The sequence below is a fragment of the Myripristis murdjan genome, chromosome 14, assembly GCF_902150065.1.
Source record: "Myripristis murdjan chromosome 14, fMyrMur1.1, whole genome shotgun sequence".
Classification (NCBI taxonomy): domain Eukaryota; kingdom Metazoa; phylum Chordata; class Actinopteri; order Holocentriformes; family Holocentridae; genus Myripristis; species Myripristis murdjan.
In genome coordinates this window covers 13,241,068-13,262,265 of record NC_043993.1, presented here as the reverse complement: position 1 = coordinate 13,262,265, position 21,198 = coordinate 13,241,068, and the positions used below count along the sequence as shown (strand labels likewise).

The 21,198-nt window shown below is 39.9% G+C and overlaps 3 protein-coding genes and 1 non-coding gene across 5 annotated transcripts in view; 2 read left to right on the top strand and 2 right to left on the bottom strand.

The window, feature by feature from the left end:
* The window catches only part of b3glctb (beta 3-glucosyltransferase b), a 33,621-nt gene extending 24,949 nt beyond the window's left edge, over positions 1-8,672 (bottom strand). Inside the window, exons 1-8 of the mRNA XM_030069746.1 lie at positions 8,513-8,672; positions 6,992-7,029; positions 6,854-6,893; positions 5,901-6,010; positions 1,756-1,832; positions 1,504-1,615; positions 1,125-1,261; positions 946-1,009 (exon numbers count right to left, since the gene is read on the bottom strand). Coding sequence (XP_029925606.1) covers positions 946-1,009; positions 1,125-1,261; positions 1,504-1,615; positions 1,756-1,832; positions 5,901-6,010; positions 6,854-6,893; positions 6,992-7,029; positions 8,513-8,573 — 639 coding nt within the window. The 5' untranslated portion in view covers positions 8,574-8,672. The remainder of the gene's footprint in view (positions 1-945; positions 1,010-1,124; positions 1,262-1,503; positions 1,616-1,755; positions 1,833-5,900; positions 6,011-6,853; positions 6,894-6,991; positions 7,030-8,512) is intronic.
* Positions 8,673-13,470: 4,798 nt separating this feature from the next.
* medag (mesenteric estrogen dependent adipogenesis) lies at positions 13,471-19,408 on the top strand. 2 transcript variants are annotated; one of them, XR_003929371.1, is made up of 6 exons: positions 13,471-13,755; positions 13,853-13,989; positions 14,431-14,546; positions 15,010-15,180; positions 15,337-16,112; positions 19,398-19,408. XR_003929371.1 is itself a non-coding variant. In XM_030068882.1 (5 exons), exons 1-5 carry the CDS (start codon positions 13,556-13,558, stop codon positions 15,349-15,351), a joined length of 639 nt encoding a protein of 212 aa, XP_029924742.1. In that variant the 5' UTR covers positions 13,471-13,555; the 3' UTR covers positions 15,352-16,115. The 2 variants fall into 2 exon arrangements, 1 of the variants encoding a protein (XP_029924742.1); XM_030068882.1 differs by lacking the exon at positions 19,398-19,408 and having other exon boundaries at positions 15,337-16,115.
* On the bottom strand, positions 16,226-19,128 carry alox5ap (arachidonate 5-lipoxygenase-activating protein). The gene is made up of 5 exons (XM_030068884.1): positions 18,998-19,128; positions 18,732-18,813; positions 16,790-16,860; positions 16,489-16,570; positions 16,226-16,415 (listed from the first exon to the last, which is right to left on the bottom strand). Exons 1-5 carry the CDS (start codon positions 19,062-19,064, stop codon positions 16,253-16,255), a joined length of 465 nt encoding a protein of 154 aa, XP_029924744.1. The 5' UTR covers positions 19,065-19,128; the 3' UTR covers positions 16,226-16,252.
* An 805-nt stretch (positions 19,409-20,213) lies between the features above and the next one.
* Positions 20,214-20,285, top strand: trnae-uuc (transfer RNA glutamic acid (anticodon UUC)). The gene has a single exon. It is a non-coding gene; the product is annotated as a tRNA-Glu (tRNA).
* Positions 20,286-21,198: the final 913 nt, after the last annotated feature.

Sequence of the window (21,198 nt, the reverse complement as noted above, 5' to 3'; positions counted from 1 at the left end):
GACAACAACAGTGTGGTTATAAGAAAGACATGAAACCATATTGTGATGTCTTTCATATTTGTGTACATGACATGAACAAGGCAGCTTTGTCTGGAACTGCTTTTGTAATTACATTTACTTTGTCGTGGCATTAATAAGCTGCTGAAATACAATGCATCGGTACAAGACATGTTTATGAGACAGGGACAACAACAGTGTGGTTATAAGAAAGACATGAAACCATATTGTGATGTCTTTCATATTTGTGTACATGACATGAACAAGGCAGCTTTGTCTGGAACTGCTTTTGTAATTACATCAAACACGCGGAGAATGAATGGGATTCATTTAACAAAATGATTTCCGTTGCAAGAATGCCTTAACCAATGCAAGTTAAATAACAAGTGCCAAAAGGTAGTAATTAAATACAAGATGATTCATCTACTTCAGACACACATGCAGTCTAAATTTTCTACTCAAGCACAAACACAGATATGGACAATGAGGTGCAAGCAATCATGCTCTCAGTCTCAACACACACTCACACACAGTTCTCATACATCGATAATGAAGCTGTCAAATGTGCAATGTCTGGACAGAGTGAGAGAACATAAATCAGGGAGATTTTTGCCAAACAACTAGTCAAAGTGTGGGGGCTGTCTGTCACCATAATGTCTCTAATGATGCTTTTCACCACAGTGAAGTCTGCAGAGCAGTTTTGGAGCACAAAACCAGTAGTAAAACGACTAAAAAGGCTTTTAACAGGCTTAGAGCTGAATTATAGAGATTAGCTAAATATCTGTACTGCACTCAGGAAGCGGAGGACAATGAAAACCACACGTCCACACACACACACACACACGCACACACACACACACACACACACACACACACACACACACACACACACACACACACACACACACACACACACACAAAGCTACTGAGAGGCGTTTTTTAAAATACCTCATGTTTCAAGTCGATAGTAAAATCTGACTTCATTCGCTCATACTGGATTCGCTCAGCAAGTCTGAAACACATTAAAGAGAAAAAAACACGCATTCATTCATAGATGCCGCCATCTCAACATTTTTCAGATGGCTCTATTACGCACAAGACACACACACACACACATTTACACACACCTCTGGAGCAGCGACATGCTGATTGCCCAGCCTGCTGCAGGGTCAGGGTAACCGAAGGAACTGGGGTCTTCGGAGAAGGCATAGTGGTGGATGATGGAGGCCTCGTTGTCATGGAGACGCTTGCCAAGAAACCATTCCTGACAATAGGAAAGCACAAAAAGGGTTGGATATGACAAAAAAGGTGCTCAGTTGCTATCTGAGTGTCTGTTGTTCAATTTGTTAGAATATACAAAAACAGTGCGGTCCATCACAAACAGATAGGTCAGTCAAAGAGCAAAAAGGGCTAGCTAGAAGGGCTAGAATTAAGTCGGTATTTAAGCACAATATATAAGACATTCAGATGAAATGTGTGTGTGACTGCAGTGTACGTGTGTCTCACCTCTTGGGAATTGTATCTGTTAAGGACCTGTAAAAGGGTCACCAATGTGACTCTAGTTTCCTCCTCTAAGAAGAAAAACCAGGATGCTGATTGGCTAAAGGAGGCTGAGAGACTGGAAACATAACAAAGAAATGATTCAGACGAATGAATAGTGATGCTTTTATGTCCCCACAGACATCATTCAAGTTTCATCTAATCTAGCCTCACTATTGAATCTGATTTACTTGACTTGTTTATGTGTGTGTTACTCACCGAGGAAGGGTAGGGAGGATGCTCCAATCCCCTTCATATTCTGACAATTCATGAAGAAGAAGGACAACTGGAGCTTCCTGGATGAATAAAAACATGTGAGCTTTACAATATACAGTCATTTAGATAGAAACCTTTATTTGAACAGGTGGTTTCACTGATCAAGATCTCTTTTTCAGGAGACCTATATATAAAAAACAGAAACAGACTGAGCAACAACACCAAAATCAAGGCATTTTGCGCACAAACAAAATTATTTTACATTAACAGAGAATGCTTGCTTTAAAGCCAATGATGTATTACATTCTGTACACATATGGATGATTTTTTGTTGTGTTGAATACCCTTCCTCCCGCCTCTGGATGCACATATTGGTTCACTCATTTAAGGATTATTTCAAATGTTCCATGTTCGGTGAGTCTTTATGCAAACTTAAATTAAGATTTACTATTCCAAGCTGTCTGCCTTGGTGAACTCACCTTTAATCTGCCCCATCCTTGCGACCAGAAGCGTGCATGCACACGCAATCACTCATTCAAGATTCACAATGAGAGCGGCGAGCACAATTTGATGAGATTCGGCCTGGTGTCACCCCTGGGAGACATGGCGGGGACCAGCTGAAAAGGGTGGCCTGAGACATTATAATGTAATGAAGGTGGAAGATGAGGCTGTGTGGGTGTAGCATCGCAGCTGCACTTGGAGATTGGCCATTTGTTGTTTGATTAAAAGCTTGTACTTTGCTAACAGCTGACAGGGAATCAAGATACATGTGGTAGGATATCAGCTACAACAGGCTTCCCCATCGACTATTTAGAAACTGAACAGATGTTGATATGAAGACTTGCACCTACGCTGTGCATGTAATGCCACAATTAAAGCTGACATTTGTAGTTGTCCATTGCTGCTACTTGCATCATTTTGTGAAATCAGGATCTACATATTTTTCTGATTTCAGTTCAAGTTTCCAAAGCTGTTTTAGCTCCCTCTTGACCATAAGAGTATGGACAATGCCAGAATATGATTGAAAAACCAAGTGGACATTCAGGTTGGTACTGAGCTTGGCCACCTCCTGCATGTTGCTGTTCTTCAAATGCTTACTGGCTTGCCATAAAAGCTTCTCGTGGAAAACATGACACTGCAGTTTTACACACTGACAATATTGCTTGTGTGAAGGTCACCTGGAAAAGCCCAATTAAAACCTGTCAATAGACCTGTTAACATCGAATTCTGCCAGTATTACCAAAATGCACCTCATGATAAAAAGACAAGCAGATGACAGTCACACAACGTGATGCTGGATATGAAAATTTGACACCTTTAATCGGTGCTTTCAGCAGGCAAACAACTCAATGTACGTCAGTCCAAAAACTCGTGACGCACAACCTGCCCTCATCTAAAATAACACTCTACAATCAAGGTCTATTTAACTGTGATAAACAACAAGCTTTCCCTCACACATTTAACACACAAGCCAAAAAAAAGTTAAAAAAAAAAAAATACACTCACATGCAGAGATGCTTTATTTACTGCACTGTCACTGTATTGTTACAAATGCTCTCAGATGTGGTACTTTCACAGCATGTTGCTTCACTGTATATTGTCTTCAATTTTCTTTATTAAAGGATATTACAGCAGATAGTTTACCGCTGATGATCTTTTTTTGTTTTTCTTTAAGACTTTTTTGAGTAAGAGTTTAGAAATCAATTTTCCTCCCTTCAATTGTTCATGTCTCTTTTGAAAACATTCTACCAATTTCCAGCTACCTTTTAATGCCTAATTTCTTTTATTCTCTGTTACATTCATATTTCTGTTTACTCTCTTATGCTCATCTCAGTAAAAACAACTACTGAATGAAAATGTACTTGAATTTGGAAAGTGATATTTCTGATCTGTCATTTTTGTGCACACATTATAAAAATATTAGAATGCAGAAATCTGGTGATGGCTGACCCTGCTCTGCTCATCTCCCCTTCTCTTTCCTTTAGACAAGCTCCATTTTTGTGGGGGGGAACCTTATTACCCCACCCACAAACCTCTCATTGGTTTCTCAAGTTGTCCACTGAATTTGAACAGGAAGGTGCAACTTGTTAATGGTCTCAAGGATTCATACAAGTTTCTTCAATGGCGTGACTAAATACGGCCGCCAAGAGCTCCATATTTCACCAACCTTCAGTTTTTTGTCTTTACTCTTTCCTTGGGAAAACACACATGATGTAGGGCAGGTGGAAGGTTAAAGTCCCAATCACCGCTTTTTGAAAAGATCTTGCTCACTTATTTTTTATATATTTCCTGTTGAAATTGGTTGTTGGGATGGGGCAATTTCTGACCACTCGAGAGAGTTGCAGGCTCAAACTCTGTTGTAAAACAAACAGAGTCAGTCCTGCTTCCGAGTTCATGGAATCAGGTTGAAACAAAACCGCAAGTTAAGGTGAAAAAAATATATACATGTTTTTGGGATGGCAATGAGGGATACATGTCACTCACACAAAGCTCTTGTTGGATTACTTGGATATTTTTGTCTCGTTTTTTAATTTTGTCCAATTCAAAAATGTGGGTGAAACTGCAGACTTTCAGGGACAAATTAAACAATCGCATTGAATAAACTTTTTCTGTTGCCGCAGTGTTGATTGCAGTGGCAGAGGCATTTGCATGACGTCTCTGAAATTGGATGTTTATCTGCAGAATGTGCAATTACTGCCTCAACCTAGTTGTTGTAAAAGCATTTGTTGACAACTGCAACAGTGCATTTGCATTATGCAGAGCAACAGAACTGTGTCTACATTTGAAGAGTGAAACACAGATACAGTCATATTTAAACTACTCAACCATTGACATGAAATAAAAGCTGTGAACTTTTGTTCATCACTGCAGAGCATCTCTGTGATTGCTCTTGTAATGTCCATTCCATGAAGCACATGTTGATTCCCTTCTGCCATTTTCCGAACAATTCTAGCAACACTCAGGCAAAACTCCAGTTTTTTTCCCATCAGAGATAATTTCTAAACTGACCATGAGAATCAGTGATTACTGTATGATTAACTTCCCTCTCTTCACCTGTCTCTTCATTTCACTCTACTCGTTCCCATCAAAGTAAAATAATCGCGTCTCTTTGTCTCTACTACGGTTTGTTAAGTTCGTTATGTCTGGGCCATTTTGCTTTGTAATTCTCTTCTCAATTCGTTAAGGTCTATAACAAATTACTTTTCACAGCCACCCTGCAGGGTCGTAATACAGCAACTGAGTGAAGTGTTTTCTCCTCAGGCCAGACAGGTGAACTCTATGGCAAGGAGGACACCTATTGGTAATAGTGTTGTACCACAGCAACAGCAAAGGCTATTTTCTATAATGTATGTTTTGTTACACTTATTTATCCCAGGTTTGTATGCAGAGTATGCATGTTCAACACAATCACAGCAGGAAAGTGTTGCTCCCTCCAGATTTCACTTTATCAGCTGGAGAGTCTTTCAGTCAGTGTGAAACTAACTGCAAGCAATCTGGGCACTTCCTTTGACTGCAGTCTCAATAATCAAGTCAAAAAGATTGTTCACTCTAGTTTTTGACACACAGAAACATCACAAGATGAATATGTTTTCTTTATTTTTTCAGTCTGGAGAAAGTTATCTAAGCTTTAATCATGATTACTGTAATACTCTTTGTACCTGTTTAAGTCTCTTTGCCACCTGCAGCCTGTACAAAATAAGGTCAGATCTCCATGTTACACTGGTTGCCCGAGGCCTTTAGGATTAATTTTAAAATTGTATAACCTCTACAGAACTACATGATCATGCATCGCAACATACCATTGATCTTCTGTGCCCGTATATATCTGTGTGTAACCTGAGATCCTCAAGGTTTTACCTGGTAAATAAACATGAATAAGCTTTTACAGTCCGAGCCCCAAAACTCTGGAAAGTTCTTTTTTTTCAGCTCATGGCCATTATACTGATTTGTCTACTCTGTGTGCTGTGTTATTTCAATCCTTTGCTCCATCTATTCCTTTTTTAATTATTCCTGTAAAGGACTTTGTAATGTGCTAATACTAGTGCTATATGTATGCTGTGATCCTTGTATATGACTGTTTGTAACCTTGATGAGAAGAGTATTTTACATGTAGTGTTGTTTATGATGATGTAGTGCTATACCATCACCTGTCCCAGCTGGGCTGCCTGCTGCAGAATTTCCGCCTTCCTCTGCGCACTTTGATGGGCGTGGTACGAGTTTCTCTGACTCTGGATCACCAAAACCACCTCCTCCAACCCTGAGGATCACAACAGAGGAAAAGAGAGAAGGGTGAGAAATGAAGAGGTGAAGGATATCAATGGTCAGGGAGCAAAAGATGCAGAGTGCATCAGGCAGACAGAAACAGAATAACAATTTTCTTTTTTTCCCCCTTTACAATTGAATTCAGAATTGTAAACCACAAACTGCTGGCAATTATTCAACTCAGCACTTTTAGCCCTAATTTTATATCCGTAAAATCAACATGTGAAATAATGTAAGACTCTCCATTTCATTCTAAAATGTCAAAAAGAAAAAAAACAACAACAGAAGTACCGTACTTTAAAATTATGTATACTGCGAGAAAAAAATGGACAAAAACAGCTGAAATTTCGAGTTTTCTGTTATCTCAACAAAAAGTTAGTCGTTTTGAAGAACTGTGTGTTATTTAACTCAAAGCAAGTCATGTATAGCTTTTAGTTTCACTTTCTTTTAGCAGATCAATTCAGTTGAATCAGAAGAACTCATAATGAATGCAGTGATGAAATTAATGAATCCCTGCACCAAAAAGACACAGTAACAATAGGCATTTCTGTCATTTCAAGCCCCAACTTGATATACTTATTGTAATAGACAATCTTAAAAATATGTAGTGTCTGATTGGTGTTTTCATTGGCATTCTCTACAGCTGTGCACTGTCTGTGTTTTTGGCTGCAACCTCTGAGTGTGAAGTGCTGGCAAGGGAATTCAATGTCAATCAAATGCCCCATAAAAGTTAATTACCCTCATAAATGACAATTAATGACTATAACTGCATGTAAATTATAGCATAGTTTAACAATTTGTCAATGTCAAACCATCTGCGGTGTAATCACATACTCACCAACAGGCCTGTGTGTGGTGTGCTGACGGGGCTCTGCTGCCTGCAGGGACACAGAGGGATTCTTGTTAACTCAGAAAACACACTGCTGAGCCGCATGGTGCAGAATAATCACCACCAGCATCTGGGGGCAGCACTTACATGAGCATGACACGTGTTTTTGTCTGCAGCATGAAAACCTGTAGAAAGGTGAGAGAGAGACAAAAGCGTTATCGTAATGAAATAAAGCTAAATACATGTAGCTGGTGAGGAAGATTCCTGTCTTACTCTCTTGATTGTTCAACAGCTGTAAAAAATATGTTTGGGAATTAGCCATGGCAACAGGTGAAGGACCTGAATTATTTGTCTTTGTCATGCAAAAGGTTTACATTCTCATGCATTCTGAGAACTGAGTGGCATTCATCACTCTTTACTATATCTGAACAAGATGGGCTGCCCTCACCTTTGCAGCTGTTTCTTGCCTATCATAAAACTTTACAAAAATGAAAACTCAAGAGCCTTTCCTGCTACAAACTGCTGGGCTCAGGCTGAGGCTGGCAGCACCCAGCAGAGTGAGGAATAATTTAACTAATCTCAAATTAACACTGACAGAATGTGATTAGTCACCAAACCTAAATATAAACAGCTATACACTTCTATTCTTAATCATGTCTAACATGACTATGCATGTATTTGGGCGACTATGGGAACCACAGATACACAGAAGTCAGTCTGAGCATCACAATACAGAACATACAGCGAGGACTGTCTTAGGACTTTCACTTCTTTGAATTAAACATATTTTAAAACGACACTTCAACTACATCCAAACTTCTGTCATGGATGCATCATAAACTCATAAATGATTATACTTGGTGGGTTGTGGCACAGCAGTCAGAGCTGTGTGGGGCTCAAAAAGTTGAGGACGGGACTCTCAGCCCAATGCTTGGTGAATGGGCGGGCCCCTCCCCCTCCTAAAAAGATATTCCAACCTACTACAGCCAAGAATAAAACTCCAGAAGTTAAAAAGGTTAAAAAAATCTCCACAACAGTTCCCTGATAGTATTCTCTGGTCCTAAATGAGGGACTGCATTTCACTGAATTTTAAAGTAAACTAGATACCAATTAATTAAACAACAATTAAATATTCGAATAATTATTCGAATAGGTTTTGATTATTCTGTGCGCAGTTATTCACTGAAAAATAAGTAACAAAATCAAATCTTCCCATCAACTTTTGTAAAAACGTACTAAGTTGTGCGCTTTGTTTAACTTTCTACACTTTGCCTCCAGCTGGCCCACCCACAAGCCCACCTGCTCACCAAGTCTGAACTCCGTGCGGTGGGCTGTCAATAACGCTACAATAAAACATTCAATTTCCGGTGTTTCTTTCAAAAACTTAAACCAAACATACAGTATTTGCCTACACATATTCAGTAAAACTGAATAATCTGAATAATGAATAATCTGTGTTGTAAATAACATACTGTAATACACGCTCTCCACAACGCAACCTATAATTCAAGACACATTTTTTAAAGCAACAAATATGACGCTATTATTTTGAAGCCCAAATCCCTTCACTTCCGGCCACTTCTGGCTGGCTTGATGTCATGCTAGCGCTAGCTGGTTAGCAGCAGGAGCTCCGCTGCTTTTCCGTCCTAAAAGGGACTTCACCCTTACCCAGCCAGACAAGAAACACGGCGACCAATTTCCATCCGCTAGCCACTCTACAAGGTGACATGGCTTCCGCATTTGATGGTTTTATGTAGATATTTGCTGGGGTCCATTTATGGCGGAGTGTTTATTTGGGAAACCGGTCACATCGCCACTTGCAGGCGAAAGGATGTGTTAGCCTGTGATGTACTGTGCTGTAGCGACCTCTTGTGGCCACTAATAACATATTGAAGTTAGCAAGAGAGAAGGGGCGTCTGGCCAGAACCGGCCCTAGGACTTTGGTGGCCCTAAACAAGATTGTGTTTGTGGCTCCAGAACATATCCAGCTGGTCAGTTGTTTTCCCCTTTTTGAGTCGAAGCTCAGGTTCTTTCCATGTGACTATATGTTTTGTGTGATCAGGGCTGTTTTCATGCGTTTTCAAAGTGGCCCCAATGTTCATCCAGTCAGATAGTCCCTCTTTAACCAACTTGTACGACATGGTTGAGAACAGTTTGCAACAGAAATAATAAACTGCATGATTTTTCCTATATCTCAGTCATGATCTCTGTAGGCACGGTGAGGACAGAGGAGAAGGCAGAAGCCTCTGGTAACAACAACAACAACAACAATAACTTTATACAGCACTTTTCTAACAGCCGTTGCAAAGTGCTTTCCAAACAAGCACAGATAAAAGAAAACCATCGGAAGCGCAATCACAGTCAACACATAAAACAGTAAAAGTAAAAATAAAATGTTGGATAAGAGTAACACATAAAAGTTACAGATAAAATAATAACAGATAAAATAATTAAGCAAAAGCCAAAACATAGAAATTAATTTTGAGAGGCAATTTAAAAAGAAGGTACCTCAGTTATGATGTCTGCAGGCACATAAATGGATTGCATTTCTATAGTGCTTTTTCAGCTATTTCAGCTAAAATCATAAACACATAACATTCATTACTTTCTAGACAGCTTCCCAGGTTAAATTATTGTGGCGTAGTATAACTCATTCAAAATCAAAACACAAACTTTAATGTTGAAAAAAAAAAAAAAAACATCAGCACGCCATTTTTTTCCTTTTCCAATCTTCTCTTTTTTTCGGCCCTTGAGCGCCACTCCCAAATTTCCGTTTATAACCCATGATTATACACAGTCATTAGGTTGTTGATTGATAGCTGTTGATGGCTGCATAACGTTTTAATGGACATCACGTAACGTGACTCACGTTACCCATAATGCGCCTACGTTACCATGGTTACACACTGAGGTTGCTGGTGTAATCAAGGGTTAATTAGCAGCATTTAACAGCCACAACACGGATTTTATTTGTAAAAGTCCGACACTGCAGTGTTTGTAAGAGTATATTTATACAGTCTATGGTAAGAAAAACAGAGTCACAGTGAGTGTGTGGCCCCCCTCTGGTGGTTGTGGCCCTAAACAACCGCATAGACCGTTTATGCCACGGGTATAAACCATGCAGGGCATTTTTTTTTTTTTTTTTTTTTTTTAGAAAAGCTGGAAAAGTAATTTTTAATCTACTGAAGATATCACACCCATTCTAAATTTTGTACAAATTTTGTGGCTCTCCATAAGCATCAGAACCAACTGGCAAATTACTGGCTGTTCGCAGTGAACAGTGAGTCAGAAAACAAGACAAAATAAATCTATCTTGACTTTTTGTACTTTATTTGTGTTTGTATTGTATTTTTCCCCTAATTAAAAGTCTCTACCTTGATCTCTGTCCTTTGATCCTTTTAGAACTGCATGGAACATATTGTGTGTCACTGTGTTTCAAAAAACTTAATTTTACTATGAGTAAAGTATGAGTACTATGAGTGCTTTTTAAGTTTTACATTGATTTTTACACTGGGAAAACAAGAGGACACTTATCTACATTGTAGGATATAGGCCTATTTATTATTAGATGACAGCATTTCAGGCCACTCGGGCTTCCATCAGGACTAACTGGTACGAGATTTTTACACTGGTGCTTTTACTTCTACTTCACTCATTTTTCAGCATGGTGACGTCACATTTTCTTGTTTACCTCCAGCCGAAAAACACTCTTCAAATCATCAAATATTGCGCCTAACCCTAACCCTAACTCTAATACTCATGATGGTGATATTTTACGGGAATATCTATTTGTTCCCGGTGTTTGTCCCAAGTATTCCTTGTTCAAAGTCCTCTTTCAGTGAATAGCGTGGATAAGATAGGATGCATTCACAGTCTCACACGAGGAAGTGGTATCCAGAAAGTAAAGCACACATTTCTGTTTTATGCATAGAGTGGTGGAGACACAGGGAAAAAAATGAGTCAAAAGTCTCCTGAGTCCTGACCACAGAGGCTAAAGATGGAGTTCTTGGCCACCAAAGGTAAATAGGCGGGTCAGGAATGTATAACCACAGTTGTGAGTGTTGACATTTTTGTATGGATGAAGTGAACGATAGACCACAGGAGGAAGACCTTGATGAAAAATCATTATCCTGTGTATCCGCACTGCTTGTAGGGAGTTTTTGGTGATCCTATTGCACATGCTGCTGTTTTTTTTTTTTTTTTTTTTAATCTCCTGTGGTATCACAATAATAAGCGACTTGTAGTTTTGTTGTTATATTTGGATGCTTCTACAATGTATTATAGGTTTACAACTTCTGTTTTCATCAGGGAATGTTTTCTCTTGGAAGCTGCTTGGGGTTTCCCCGTTTAATGAGGGCACTGGAAAGTGTAAATTTGCTCAGAGGGGATAGTGTGACTCAGTCAGCGTATAGGTGTCAGTAAAACCAGGGCAACATGTTTTATGAACTTACAGGGGCCCGAATGGGGTCAACAGTCAAAACAAGTTCTCTTTCTATATTTGAAATCACTGATTTTATTATGGATGTTTTCTAATGTATTAATATTGTGCCATCTCAGTTTCTATATCTGTTTTCCTATCTGTCTTTAATGCCTTAATCTGCATAAGTCTAGTTCTTACACTGTATTAACGCACCACTGCATGATCCCTGCAGACAAAGCCTGCATGCCCATTGGTTTGCTGATACAAAACACACATACACAGTTTATTCATGCTGCTGTTTTTCTACCAGGTCCTCAAGTGACTCACTTCTCTGGAGTGTTTCAAACAGGCTGGTGTACTTTTCCTCCTCAGTCCAGGAGTCCACTTGCTCCGGTTTCCCAAGAGTATGCCAGCTGCTGCCTTCAAGTGCTCCTTGCAAGCGCTTACATTCCTGCTTCACAAGCCCTAACTTTGATTTGTCATGCTCTCAAGTGCTTTTAATCATAACCGATAACAAAATGCTTCCAGTAAGCCAGAGGGGTTTATGGTGGCTCTTGTTGCATTTGATGAATTAAGTGGCACTGATTTACTTTGTGCTGCAGCAGTAGAATAAATAAGCATCAAATGATCAATTAATTTATTAAACACAAATTTGTCTCAGATAAAAGTTAAACAAGTAGTAAAGGTATAGGTGTACAAAACTGTATTTATTTACAAAGACAGGCACATGGAAACATTAATTAAGCATTTAGCCTACCATCAGATTTTAACTTGACATAACTTCTGTGCTCTTCACCGTCACATCTCTGCAGCTTTGTAGTTTTCTGCTGTATTGGAGAGTTTACAGTAGAATAAACAGTAAACATGGGAGAGAATATGCCAGCCAGAATGTCCCAGGCCAGATGGTGACACACATCTCATATCAGTAACTCGGGAATTATGGAAAATCCCCACTTTTCCATTCGTGTTATTTATCATTGTGTTGTTTCGTCCACGTTGGCTGTACACTGTATTCCCGACAGCACTGGGAGGCAGCATATCTCTGTCACATGACTAAACAGATGGAAGAGCAGTGTCACTTCAGGAGCCGTCCGGAAGTAGACCGGAAATCAGCCTTTTTGCCTTAAAAATAAAAGCATCAGATGTAGCCGGAGGATTGAACTGATACACTTAAAGTTGGAAAGAATAAGGTTTGTTGTGAGAGACAGGCTTCAGATTCGCAGACGACCTGTTCTTGGTGTTATTATTTGTGTTATTTTATTTTGCAATCGTTTTATAATTTTATTAAGATTTTGCCTCAGTTGTAATGAGCCTGATATCTGTAGCCTATGTTGAAGGTAGGAACCTAAGTTCTCAAAAGACAAATGTGGAAAAAACAACAACATCAAAAAAAAAAAAAAAAAAAACATAATAACTTTCATTTTTGCAGGGTGGAGGTAGTAAGGTACTGGTATGTAAATTGTACAGCCAGCCTATTATCAGCAGATATTGTCTTAGATGCATCCAGGGCCGGCTCTAGCCATGTTGGTGCCCAAGGCGAAATTACTCCCTGGCGCCCCCCGAAATGCAGAAGAAGACAGTACTACTGCAAATATGACTTGAGATAAATGAAAAACATTGCTATCACTGAATGTCAAGCAGACTCTGCCGTTCCCAATACACTGTTTAGCAGTGAGCTGACAGAGTAGCATATCACACCTGAGCATATGGTTGTTCGGATGGTGTTAAGTTTACTGTTGAGCTGTAAAATATCTAGCCTCCAGATGGGGTACATGTCCTTACAACTTTTTGATTATGACATTCAAGGATTTCATGCCACAAATGTTTTTGTACATATTCAAAAAGGGAAAGGGATCCATTTAAGGGCTTCATGCTGATTGTTTGAAGCAGATCTACCTGAACAGGACGTGCAGGAAGATGCGTGGGCCTTAATTGGGTCAGGTGTGCAAGAGCAGAGCTGAAACCAAAACCTGCAGTCCCTTGAGGACTGGGTTGGTGACCCCTGGGCTACAGTGTCCATCAGACTCTACCACAGAGCATGTGTATATGTTTTATTTATTTACTGCAGATTTTTCTCGAGTGTAGTCTTTATTCACTTTTCCAATTTATTTATGCTGCCTCCGGAACTCCTGCCACAGAAAATCCTTGAAAATAGGTATTTTAATATGAAGAGCGTGCACCGGATGTTGTGCTCTTTAACTCTGTGTAACTTGACGTTGTTTTAAAGTTAATATAAAGTTGCGAGCTTATGTGCAGGAACGACGGGGGGACGAGAGGGAAAGTCAGAAAGCATGACGATAAGCAAAGTGTCCCGCAGTAAGATGAGCGTGACAGAGGTAGAGGAGTTTCTTAAAAAGCCGCCGGCCGGTTTCACGGTGGAGCGTCTTCCCTCGGGCCGCCGTGTCCGCAGCGACTCGGACACATGTCTGGTGCTCATCGATGATTTCTGCTCCTGCCGGGGGAGAGTGGCTTTCCAGGACTCGCTGGGGAGGTAAGGACAGACAGAGGAGCTGCATGGGACATGTTGGTCACCGGGCCCTTTTACACAGTGGTCTAAGTTGCAATTATTGATTTATTTTTCACAACAGAAAAGTTAAAATGCATAATTTATGGGAGTACACGCGTGTCAGAAACAGCCTGCTGTCCAAGAGGATTTATCTGCTGATGTCTGCCTGCGAGGAAAGCTTTCCACTTCCCGGCAAGAAGTCAGCCAAACAACCCAGAGGTGATTTTGCCTTACACTTAAACATAAATACAATGTACTTAGTGAAGCATCACAATGTATTTAGAGCTGTTTCAAATATTTTCACATGTACTTAAAAGTCTGTGTAAGTACAGTGTAATTGGGATGTGCTGGAGAAGCATGTTTTTCTTGTGCACCACAGACAACTTTTTTATATATCCAGAATATGTTTTGTCTCATCAGAATAGTGGCTTTCACTCTGAAGCAGATGTGTTTTTCACAGCTGCTAAGTAGGCCGTGGGCTGGTGGTGGCAGTGGACTGCCATGAGTGACTCATGGTGGTTTCTAAACTTGGGATTGATGCAATGGGTGGAGTAGGGAAATAAGAAAGGCCACATAGTACTTATTTCACCTGACAGTATCACTCTGTGCCTCTCCTGTTCCTCTTTTTTTCCCTCCACATTATCCTCATTTCCTTGTCAGTGTTGAAGCAGTATGTCGTGTCCATTGATGGGAATGACCCGTACATCAGGTGGGAGATGGAGAGAGGGCTGGACTGGGCCATTTCCTCTGTCGCCGGGGAAAGCTACAGGGTGGATGTAAGGAGGTGTTTCCCTACGTCATTAAAACACAGAGGCCATAGTGTGTGGATAAAGGAATACACCCAAAATACAAAATTAAACAAGACAGATGTTTTCCTATGTACACGTAGTGCAATCTACCCATCGAGCTAGTTTCTGTGTGATTTCTGTCATTGGGAGGTTTTTCTTGGTGAAGAACTCCAGCAAACTGTATGTCCCCCTTAAATTCGTCCTCAGTGCTGGCTGGGTGCTGTTTAGTGTTTCACATGTAAATCACTTGTAAATTTTATTGTACTGGGAGAAAGGGAAAGTTGCGGCAGACTGGAAACCTTGCCAAATCACACAAACTATTTGCATGGGCATGTTGCTTTAGCTGTAAGAGAGAAAATGTTTTTACATATAGTATTTGGTGAATTGTTCCTTTGTAATATGCTGCAATGCAGATTGTAGTGTTGATGACTCTTTTTTTTTTGTGTGCCAGATTGACTTAAGCGAGGTGTTGCAGATGTGGGCAGGAAGAAACTTCCGTGTTGTAACGGACAACGGGAGCGTCACACCTGTGTGGACAGATACCTCCTTCACCCTGAAGTATTATTCTGATGCTCTGTTTGACTTCCCACACTGGCTTGGATTCAGTAAACGGAAATTTAAGGTAAATATGTCTAGATGTCGACAGTGTTATTGTTTAGATAGATAGATAGATAGATAGATACTTTATTCATCCCGAAGGAAATTCATTTATTACTGATATGTCATCATATGTCATATGTCTAACTCATCTTTGTGCTTTTGTTCTTCACCCTGACAGTTGGGGCTGGTCTGAGTTAGTGCTCAATGGAAACCAAGTGCATCTACCCTGTTTTTGGTGGAATCCATGTCTGCTCTCACAAGAAAACAGGAAGAGGAGCTCCTTGATCCATCGATAATGGCCCTCATGAGTGAAATCTTCATGATGGTCATTTAGATGAGGAGTTTTCAAACTCTTTCATGTTCAGGACCCCCAGGTCAAGTTTCACCAAGCTGCAGACCTCCATTTGAAGTGATTTTTCCCTGATATGAAAGATATTTTGGTTTGTGATAAAGTGTTCAGGTGTCATACTTGGTCATTGACCAACAGATTCAAACTGGAGAGATTAAAACATTATTAAAATATCACTCATATATTGTATCGTAACAGATTTTAGTGAATTAAATGATAGTGAAATTAAACAACTCCTCATTTTGCCGAGGACCAACTGGAAGCCCCTCAAAGACCCCTGGGAGTCCCCAGACCCCACTTTGAAAGCACCGATTTAGGATATTCTGTATCAGATCAACCTACATTATAGGACTGCAGGAACTATTTTTGTAGTTGCTTTTGGAGTCCAGATATTTCTTCTGTTCATTGGATGTAAACATTGATTTAAACATTGTCAAACTGCACATCTCATGATTCAAATGATGTCTGTATTTGAGTTTAGAAGTTAAGTTTTATATGTGTGTGTTTTTGTAAGATTTATAAGTGTTGTAGGAGTTAATTGGGAAAACAGTCTGTTTATTTGAGTAATAATATATGGAGACTTAAATAAATGAATCAGTTTTCTTGTAGCAATGATTCTTTATTTTTAGCAAACTAATAAATGTTGTATTACAAAAAGTGAATACCAAATTTGACTGTAGATATTTTTTATATCAAGTACAAAAAAGAAATGTGGGGAAGAAGTTGCTGACATTGACTGGCAGGACTATGGGATGAGCAGAAGAGCAGATGCAGCGTTGGTGACGGTCTCTACGTATTCTTTGTAGTCACTGCCAAAGTAGCGTGCCAGCAGGTAGTTGAAGATACCCACAATGCACATCAGGATCAGGAAGAACAGGACACGTTTTCCAAACAGGTACCCTGGAGTGCTACACAGAAAAAATAAAGAAATGTAAGACCAAATGTCTGAATACATCCAAAACTTCTTTTGGTTGCTTGTACCTTTGAGAGGTTTGTCCCATGTAGCCAACAAAGTACTTCTGTCTGACCACAAGGTAGATGATCCCAGCAAAGGCAGCAGGAGCTGCAAACACACGGCAGACACAAATAGCACCCAGTGAAACCCATTTATCACCTATATATGTAGCCAAGTCTGTAAATGTCACTTATTTGACTAACTCAAGTTCTTAATAACTCTCTCTCAAACATACGCAAAACACTCTGTGTGTGTGTGTTATTGTGTGGGTGGGTGTTATTTCCAATACCAAAGTGTAACTCTCTTAGTTGTCTGATTAATGATTACCTTGCCTGAGGCACAGCCCAGCACACCACATCACAGCCAGGAAGGTGGGATAGGCATCCATGCAGTTACGACTGGGAGAAGCACAAACAAGAACCACAGTCACTGCGTTGCAAGGAAATCATCTGCAATGAGTAGCAGCTATGAAGCAATCCCAAATCTGCTTCAAACTGACTGACACTAAGCCCTCGTTCCACATCTGTCTGGTCATGTCTTTAAACTGTTGTGGAAGAAATCCTACAAAGGAAAGAATGTCCTTAGGATAAAACAAAGCATTACGTACAGAACCTAGTATTGCTTTGGAGCACTGAATGCAACCCTGAATGGGAAGCCAGGAAAAAGTGAGCCCAGTCTCGTAAGCACTAACTGGCTGTTGCACTAATCAGTGCAGTATGTTGCACAGAGCGGAGACCCTGAAACCACTTCCCATCTGACACATCTCAGGAGAGACACTGAGGAGCCAGTCCTGCCATACTTTATACTTTATACTTTATATCGTATGGGGTTGCTGGTACAGATCTCTCAGTTCATATCCAAAGCTGCCCAACCCACTTAACATTGCCTAAATTCAGCCCACTCCTGTGAGTCTGAGAACTTGATAGCAGAGCTCATTGTGCAGAAAAGATACTTAATGCATTGTTCTCAAAGGGAAACAAATGTAATGCAAATAAAATAAAAATGACGTAACCGTAAAACAGACAAGAGTCATATGACACCAACAGGCATTTCTCAAAATTTCACAGAATGTTTGTGCAATACTTTTGGGACCAGAAGTTGGTGTGTCTTTGACAACTTCATGCTACCTGCAAGACAGGATGTGGGTCAATCATTTCTTCTACAAATTGAGAAGTACATTGTTATACTTGTCCATGGACAGAATGACAAATTCCCTCACGGTCCCAGATAAACTGATCTGTTGTTTGTATGTAGGATCAGGTCTTAATAGCAAAACTCAAAAATATTCTGTATATCACACATAAGACATTCACTATGCTGAATGTGCAAAATATTTGGGACCCTTTCTCCTTGCAAAAAGTGCAGGTGAATGCAGGTAAAAGCAGACATCTATTATTGATTTCCCCTTACTAAATCACAATACCAATCACAGCAGAGGTTAGGGGACACAGATAAAGACAAGCACACGAGATGTGGATTGTGCCAAAGGGGTAGCACCTGTCTAAAACAGTACATTCAATATTGTCTACATGCCATTTGAAATATCTGTAGTTATTATATTTGTAAATTTCTAGCATTAACCTGCCAAAGCTGTCAAAGCACACATTATTGATAAAGCGTGTGCAGTGTGATGCAATACTGCACACACTTCTGAAATCTGTAATTCAGTGATCAGATCAGTTTACATTTAGATGATGAAGATTTAGTTTGTGAATGAGAAAACCCATAGACAGCTCCTTTCATAACTGGGGTTACAAACTGCTTCACAACCAAATGCAACAGTCGCAGTAGAAAACCAAATTAATAGAAATGAGGAAATAAAAGACAGCCAATGAATTCATATGCATACATAAATGGACAATAAAATCAATGGCCATTTGTTTGCCAAATGACAGAAACACTTGGGACTTCTGGATTGAATCAGGACAGGGCACTAGATTTTGTAATTTTCATTCTTTAACCAGCCAGCTAGAGATTTTGAGTATAGAACAGGATCTACAAGTGATGATTTGTCATCTGACAGAGTGGCTTCTAGTTTAAATGTAACACTATTTCCCTGCCCTGCATTCAAACTTTCTATCTTGCTGAAATTTTTCTACCTGAGTCGTCTTTACATGGAACTGATACTGGGGGCATGCAAAAACAAATGCAAAGTGAGGTGTCATAGGCAAATATTGTAGTAAGCAATAAAGATTACACAAAAAGAGGTTTCTGTCAGTGAGTGACAAGCCAACAAGCTCTGTCACAGTGGGGGGCGGGGGTCACTTACTTGGCACAAGACACCCGTTCAAAAGCAGATGTATGGGTGTTGTGCTCCTTGCCGGCCTTCTCTACCTTCTGAGCGAAAAATGCTGCAAACAAATGAAACAAAAACAGAAATAAAAAATGAAAAGTGTCTGTTATCTTTACAGAACATCACAGATTTTCTTAGACTTTAATCACCGATACAAGCAACAGAAAACATGATTGACTGATTAAAAAAATATTCTTAGGAGCAGAATAGCTTTTTTTTTTTTTTTTTTTTTTACTGCTTACCATTCTGAAGGACACTGATGAGAGTGACAGTGACGAGCAGATAAATGTTTTCCACCACATAGTTCATGATCTCTGTGTACTGAAGGAGGAGGAAGAGGAGGAGGAGGATGCAGAGCCACAACAGCAGACTGATGCTACTCGGGAGAGGAGAAATTTGGTCTGTCCCTCTGTTAGTTGCAACACTCTCCACTACATGTCACTCCCACATACATATGTGTTATGTAAATTGTGTTGAGGCTTAATGAAAAATCCAGAGGCAGGCATGTGGGCTGCCCATCACTTCCTCAATAGGTATGTGTATGTGTGTGTGTGTGTGTGTGTGTGTGTGTGTGTGTAAGAGAGAGAGAGAGAGAGAGAGAGAGAGAGAGAGAGAGAGAGAGAGAGAGAGAGAGAGAGAGAGAGAGCGGAAGACATTGCACAGATGAGGCAAACATGCACAGTTTTGTATTATCTCTGCCTCTTGTTTGCACTGTACAGACTAGTATTAGACAATTAACCAAATAACTGCGGAAAATATTATCCTACACTCTAGTGACAGTGATATGAATCTGTAAAACACAATTTGAAAATCCAGGACTCAATTAGTCATCAGTGTTGAGGAGTGCTTGGTAATTTCTAATTGTGCTTTGTGGATTCAGGATGTGGACCCAAAATTCAACATTTCATCAAGAGATGTGTCTGATAATTGATCAGTAAATTAATGTGTGTTTAAGTTTTAGATGGGTAGACTTGGCTGTTTGTCGTGAATAAAATAAAGGTACGTGCAAGGACAAGGGGAAACTGAGGGGGTCGCACACTCACCTCCTGTGCACAGGGGTTATAATACACCCAGTGAACGTTTAGGGGGGTGTAAGGGGATTACCAGCAAAATGAGGGAAGACAATGCATGGCTCTTCTCTGAGGAAAAAATACAGACTATAACCTAAATATACATTCAAAAATAATAGCTCCCATAAAAAAATGCCCAAGGTAATTTGGGCAAGGGATCTACTGACTTTGAGAGAATCGCTAGAGGACAGTAGTCTTCTCTTGATCAGGTCAGTCCAGGCATAAAAAAGCCATTTAGATTCTTGTTTTCCTTCATTAAGGCCAAACCAAAAGGAAAGTATAAGCGGATGCAAACATTCGTGTTACAGGATAACTTTTTGTTTGAGAGAATTAATTGTACATGCTATATGCTTATTCAAAAAGCCTGCTTGCTGCTGTTGTTGCCGGGTCCCATATGGTCTAGCGGTTAGGATTCCTGGTTTTCACCCAGGCGGCCCGGGTTCGACTCCCGGTATGGGAACAACAACTTTTTGATTTTCATGTTTTTGACGAATTACATTGTCCACCCTTCCTCTGTTATGTTCTCGATGTGGTAAGAGCAAAACAGGAATATCTGTAGACGCATGCATCAGAAAACAAAATGGTGCACACTACTAGGTAATGACCAGTAGATGGCGCATCAACACCTCCGCTGATTGTATAAGCAGTATCAGCTGATCCCAATATGAATTCTTGTTAACCAGTTGCGGAGTAAACCATGATCAAAGCTATGATTCTTAGTCTTTCACTGCTGTTGAATGAAGCACTGTCAACTTTCAACTTTTGTTTTTTGGGGCCCCTGTCTGGCAGTTGCCATGTCCTACTTTGGGAAGCAGTGGATGTAACAATTTCAGAGTTTTGGTCTTGAGAAATGAGAGAAAATGTGAGAGATTAAAAAAAATGCATTTACTTGGCGTTTCCAAGTTAAATATGGTCTAATTTGTCTATTTTTTTTTTTTTTTTTGTGTGTGTGTTCATGTGTTCAAGTTTTCAGGTCTTTTCGCTAGGGGCGTCTGAATTTGGTACTCACTCAACTGTGAGATGGAAATGAAAGCAAATTTTCACCGTTTTTCTTCTAGGTTGCTCGTGTGTGCATTCACCCTCTTAAATTGTAAAGACTTGGTATGTTGAGTTACAAAACTGTAACTCATGGACAATGAGACATTCAGTAATATGGCCATCAAATTGCACTGTTGGTTCTACAAGTTAATCTGAATTTGAAATGTGGCCTAGCCACTTCACATTCAAATAGCTGTATAACCCTATCAGAGCTGAACACTCATTGACCAAAAATTACCACTTGGAAATTTTTATGAAATTGTACTGAGGTCAGCACAGGGTAAGGTGAATGCAAGTCTTCATCCTACCGTTCACACCTTCCCTGCCATCTCCAG

What these genes read in the sequence shown, in the direction of transcription:
- medag (XM_030068882.1), top strand. Translation starts at nt 13,556, where the DNA reads ATGACGATAAGCAAAGTGTCCCGCAGTAAGATGAGCGTGACAGAGGTA. An exon ending in TTCCAGGACTCGCTGGGGAG is followed by an intron (nt 13,756 to 13,852) that starts GTAAGGACAGAC and finishes TTTTCACAACAG; the next exon opens with AAAAGTTAAAATGCATAATT. An exon ending in GTCAGCCAAACAACCCAGAG is followed by an intron (nt 13,990 to 14,430) that starts GTGATTTTGCCT and finishes TTTCCTTGTCAG; the next exon opens with TGTTGAAGCAGTATGTCGTG.
- alox5ap (XM_030068884.1), bottom strand. Translation starts at nt 19,064, where the DNA reads ATGAACTATGTGGTGGAAAACATTTATCTGCTCGTCACTGTCACTCTC. An exon ending in CATCAGTGTCCTTCAGAATG is followed by an intron (nt 18,814 to 18,997) that starts GTAAGCAGTAAA and finishes ATTTGTTTGCAG; the next exon opens with CATTTTTCGCTCAGAAGGTA. An exon ending in ATGGGACAAACCTCTCAAAG is followed by an intron (nt 16,416 to 16,488) that starts GTACAAGCAACC and finishes TTTTCTGTGTAG; the next exon opens with CACTCCAGGGTACCTGTTTG.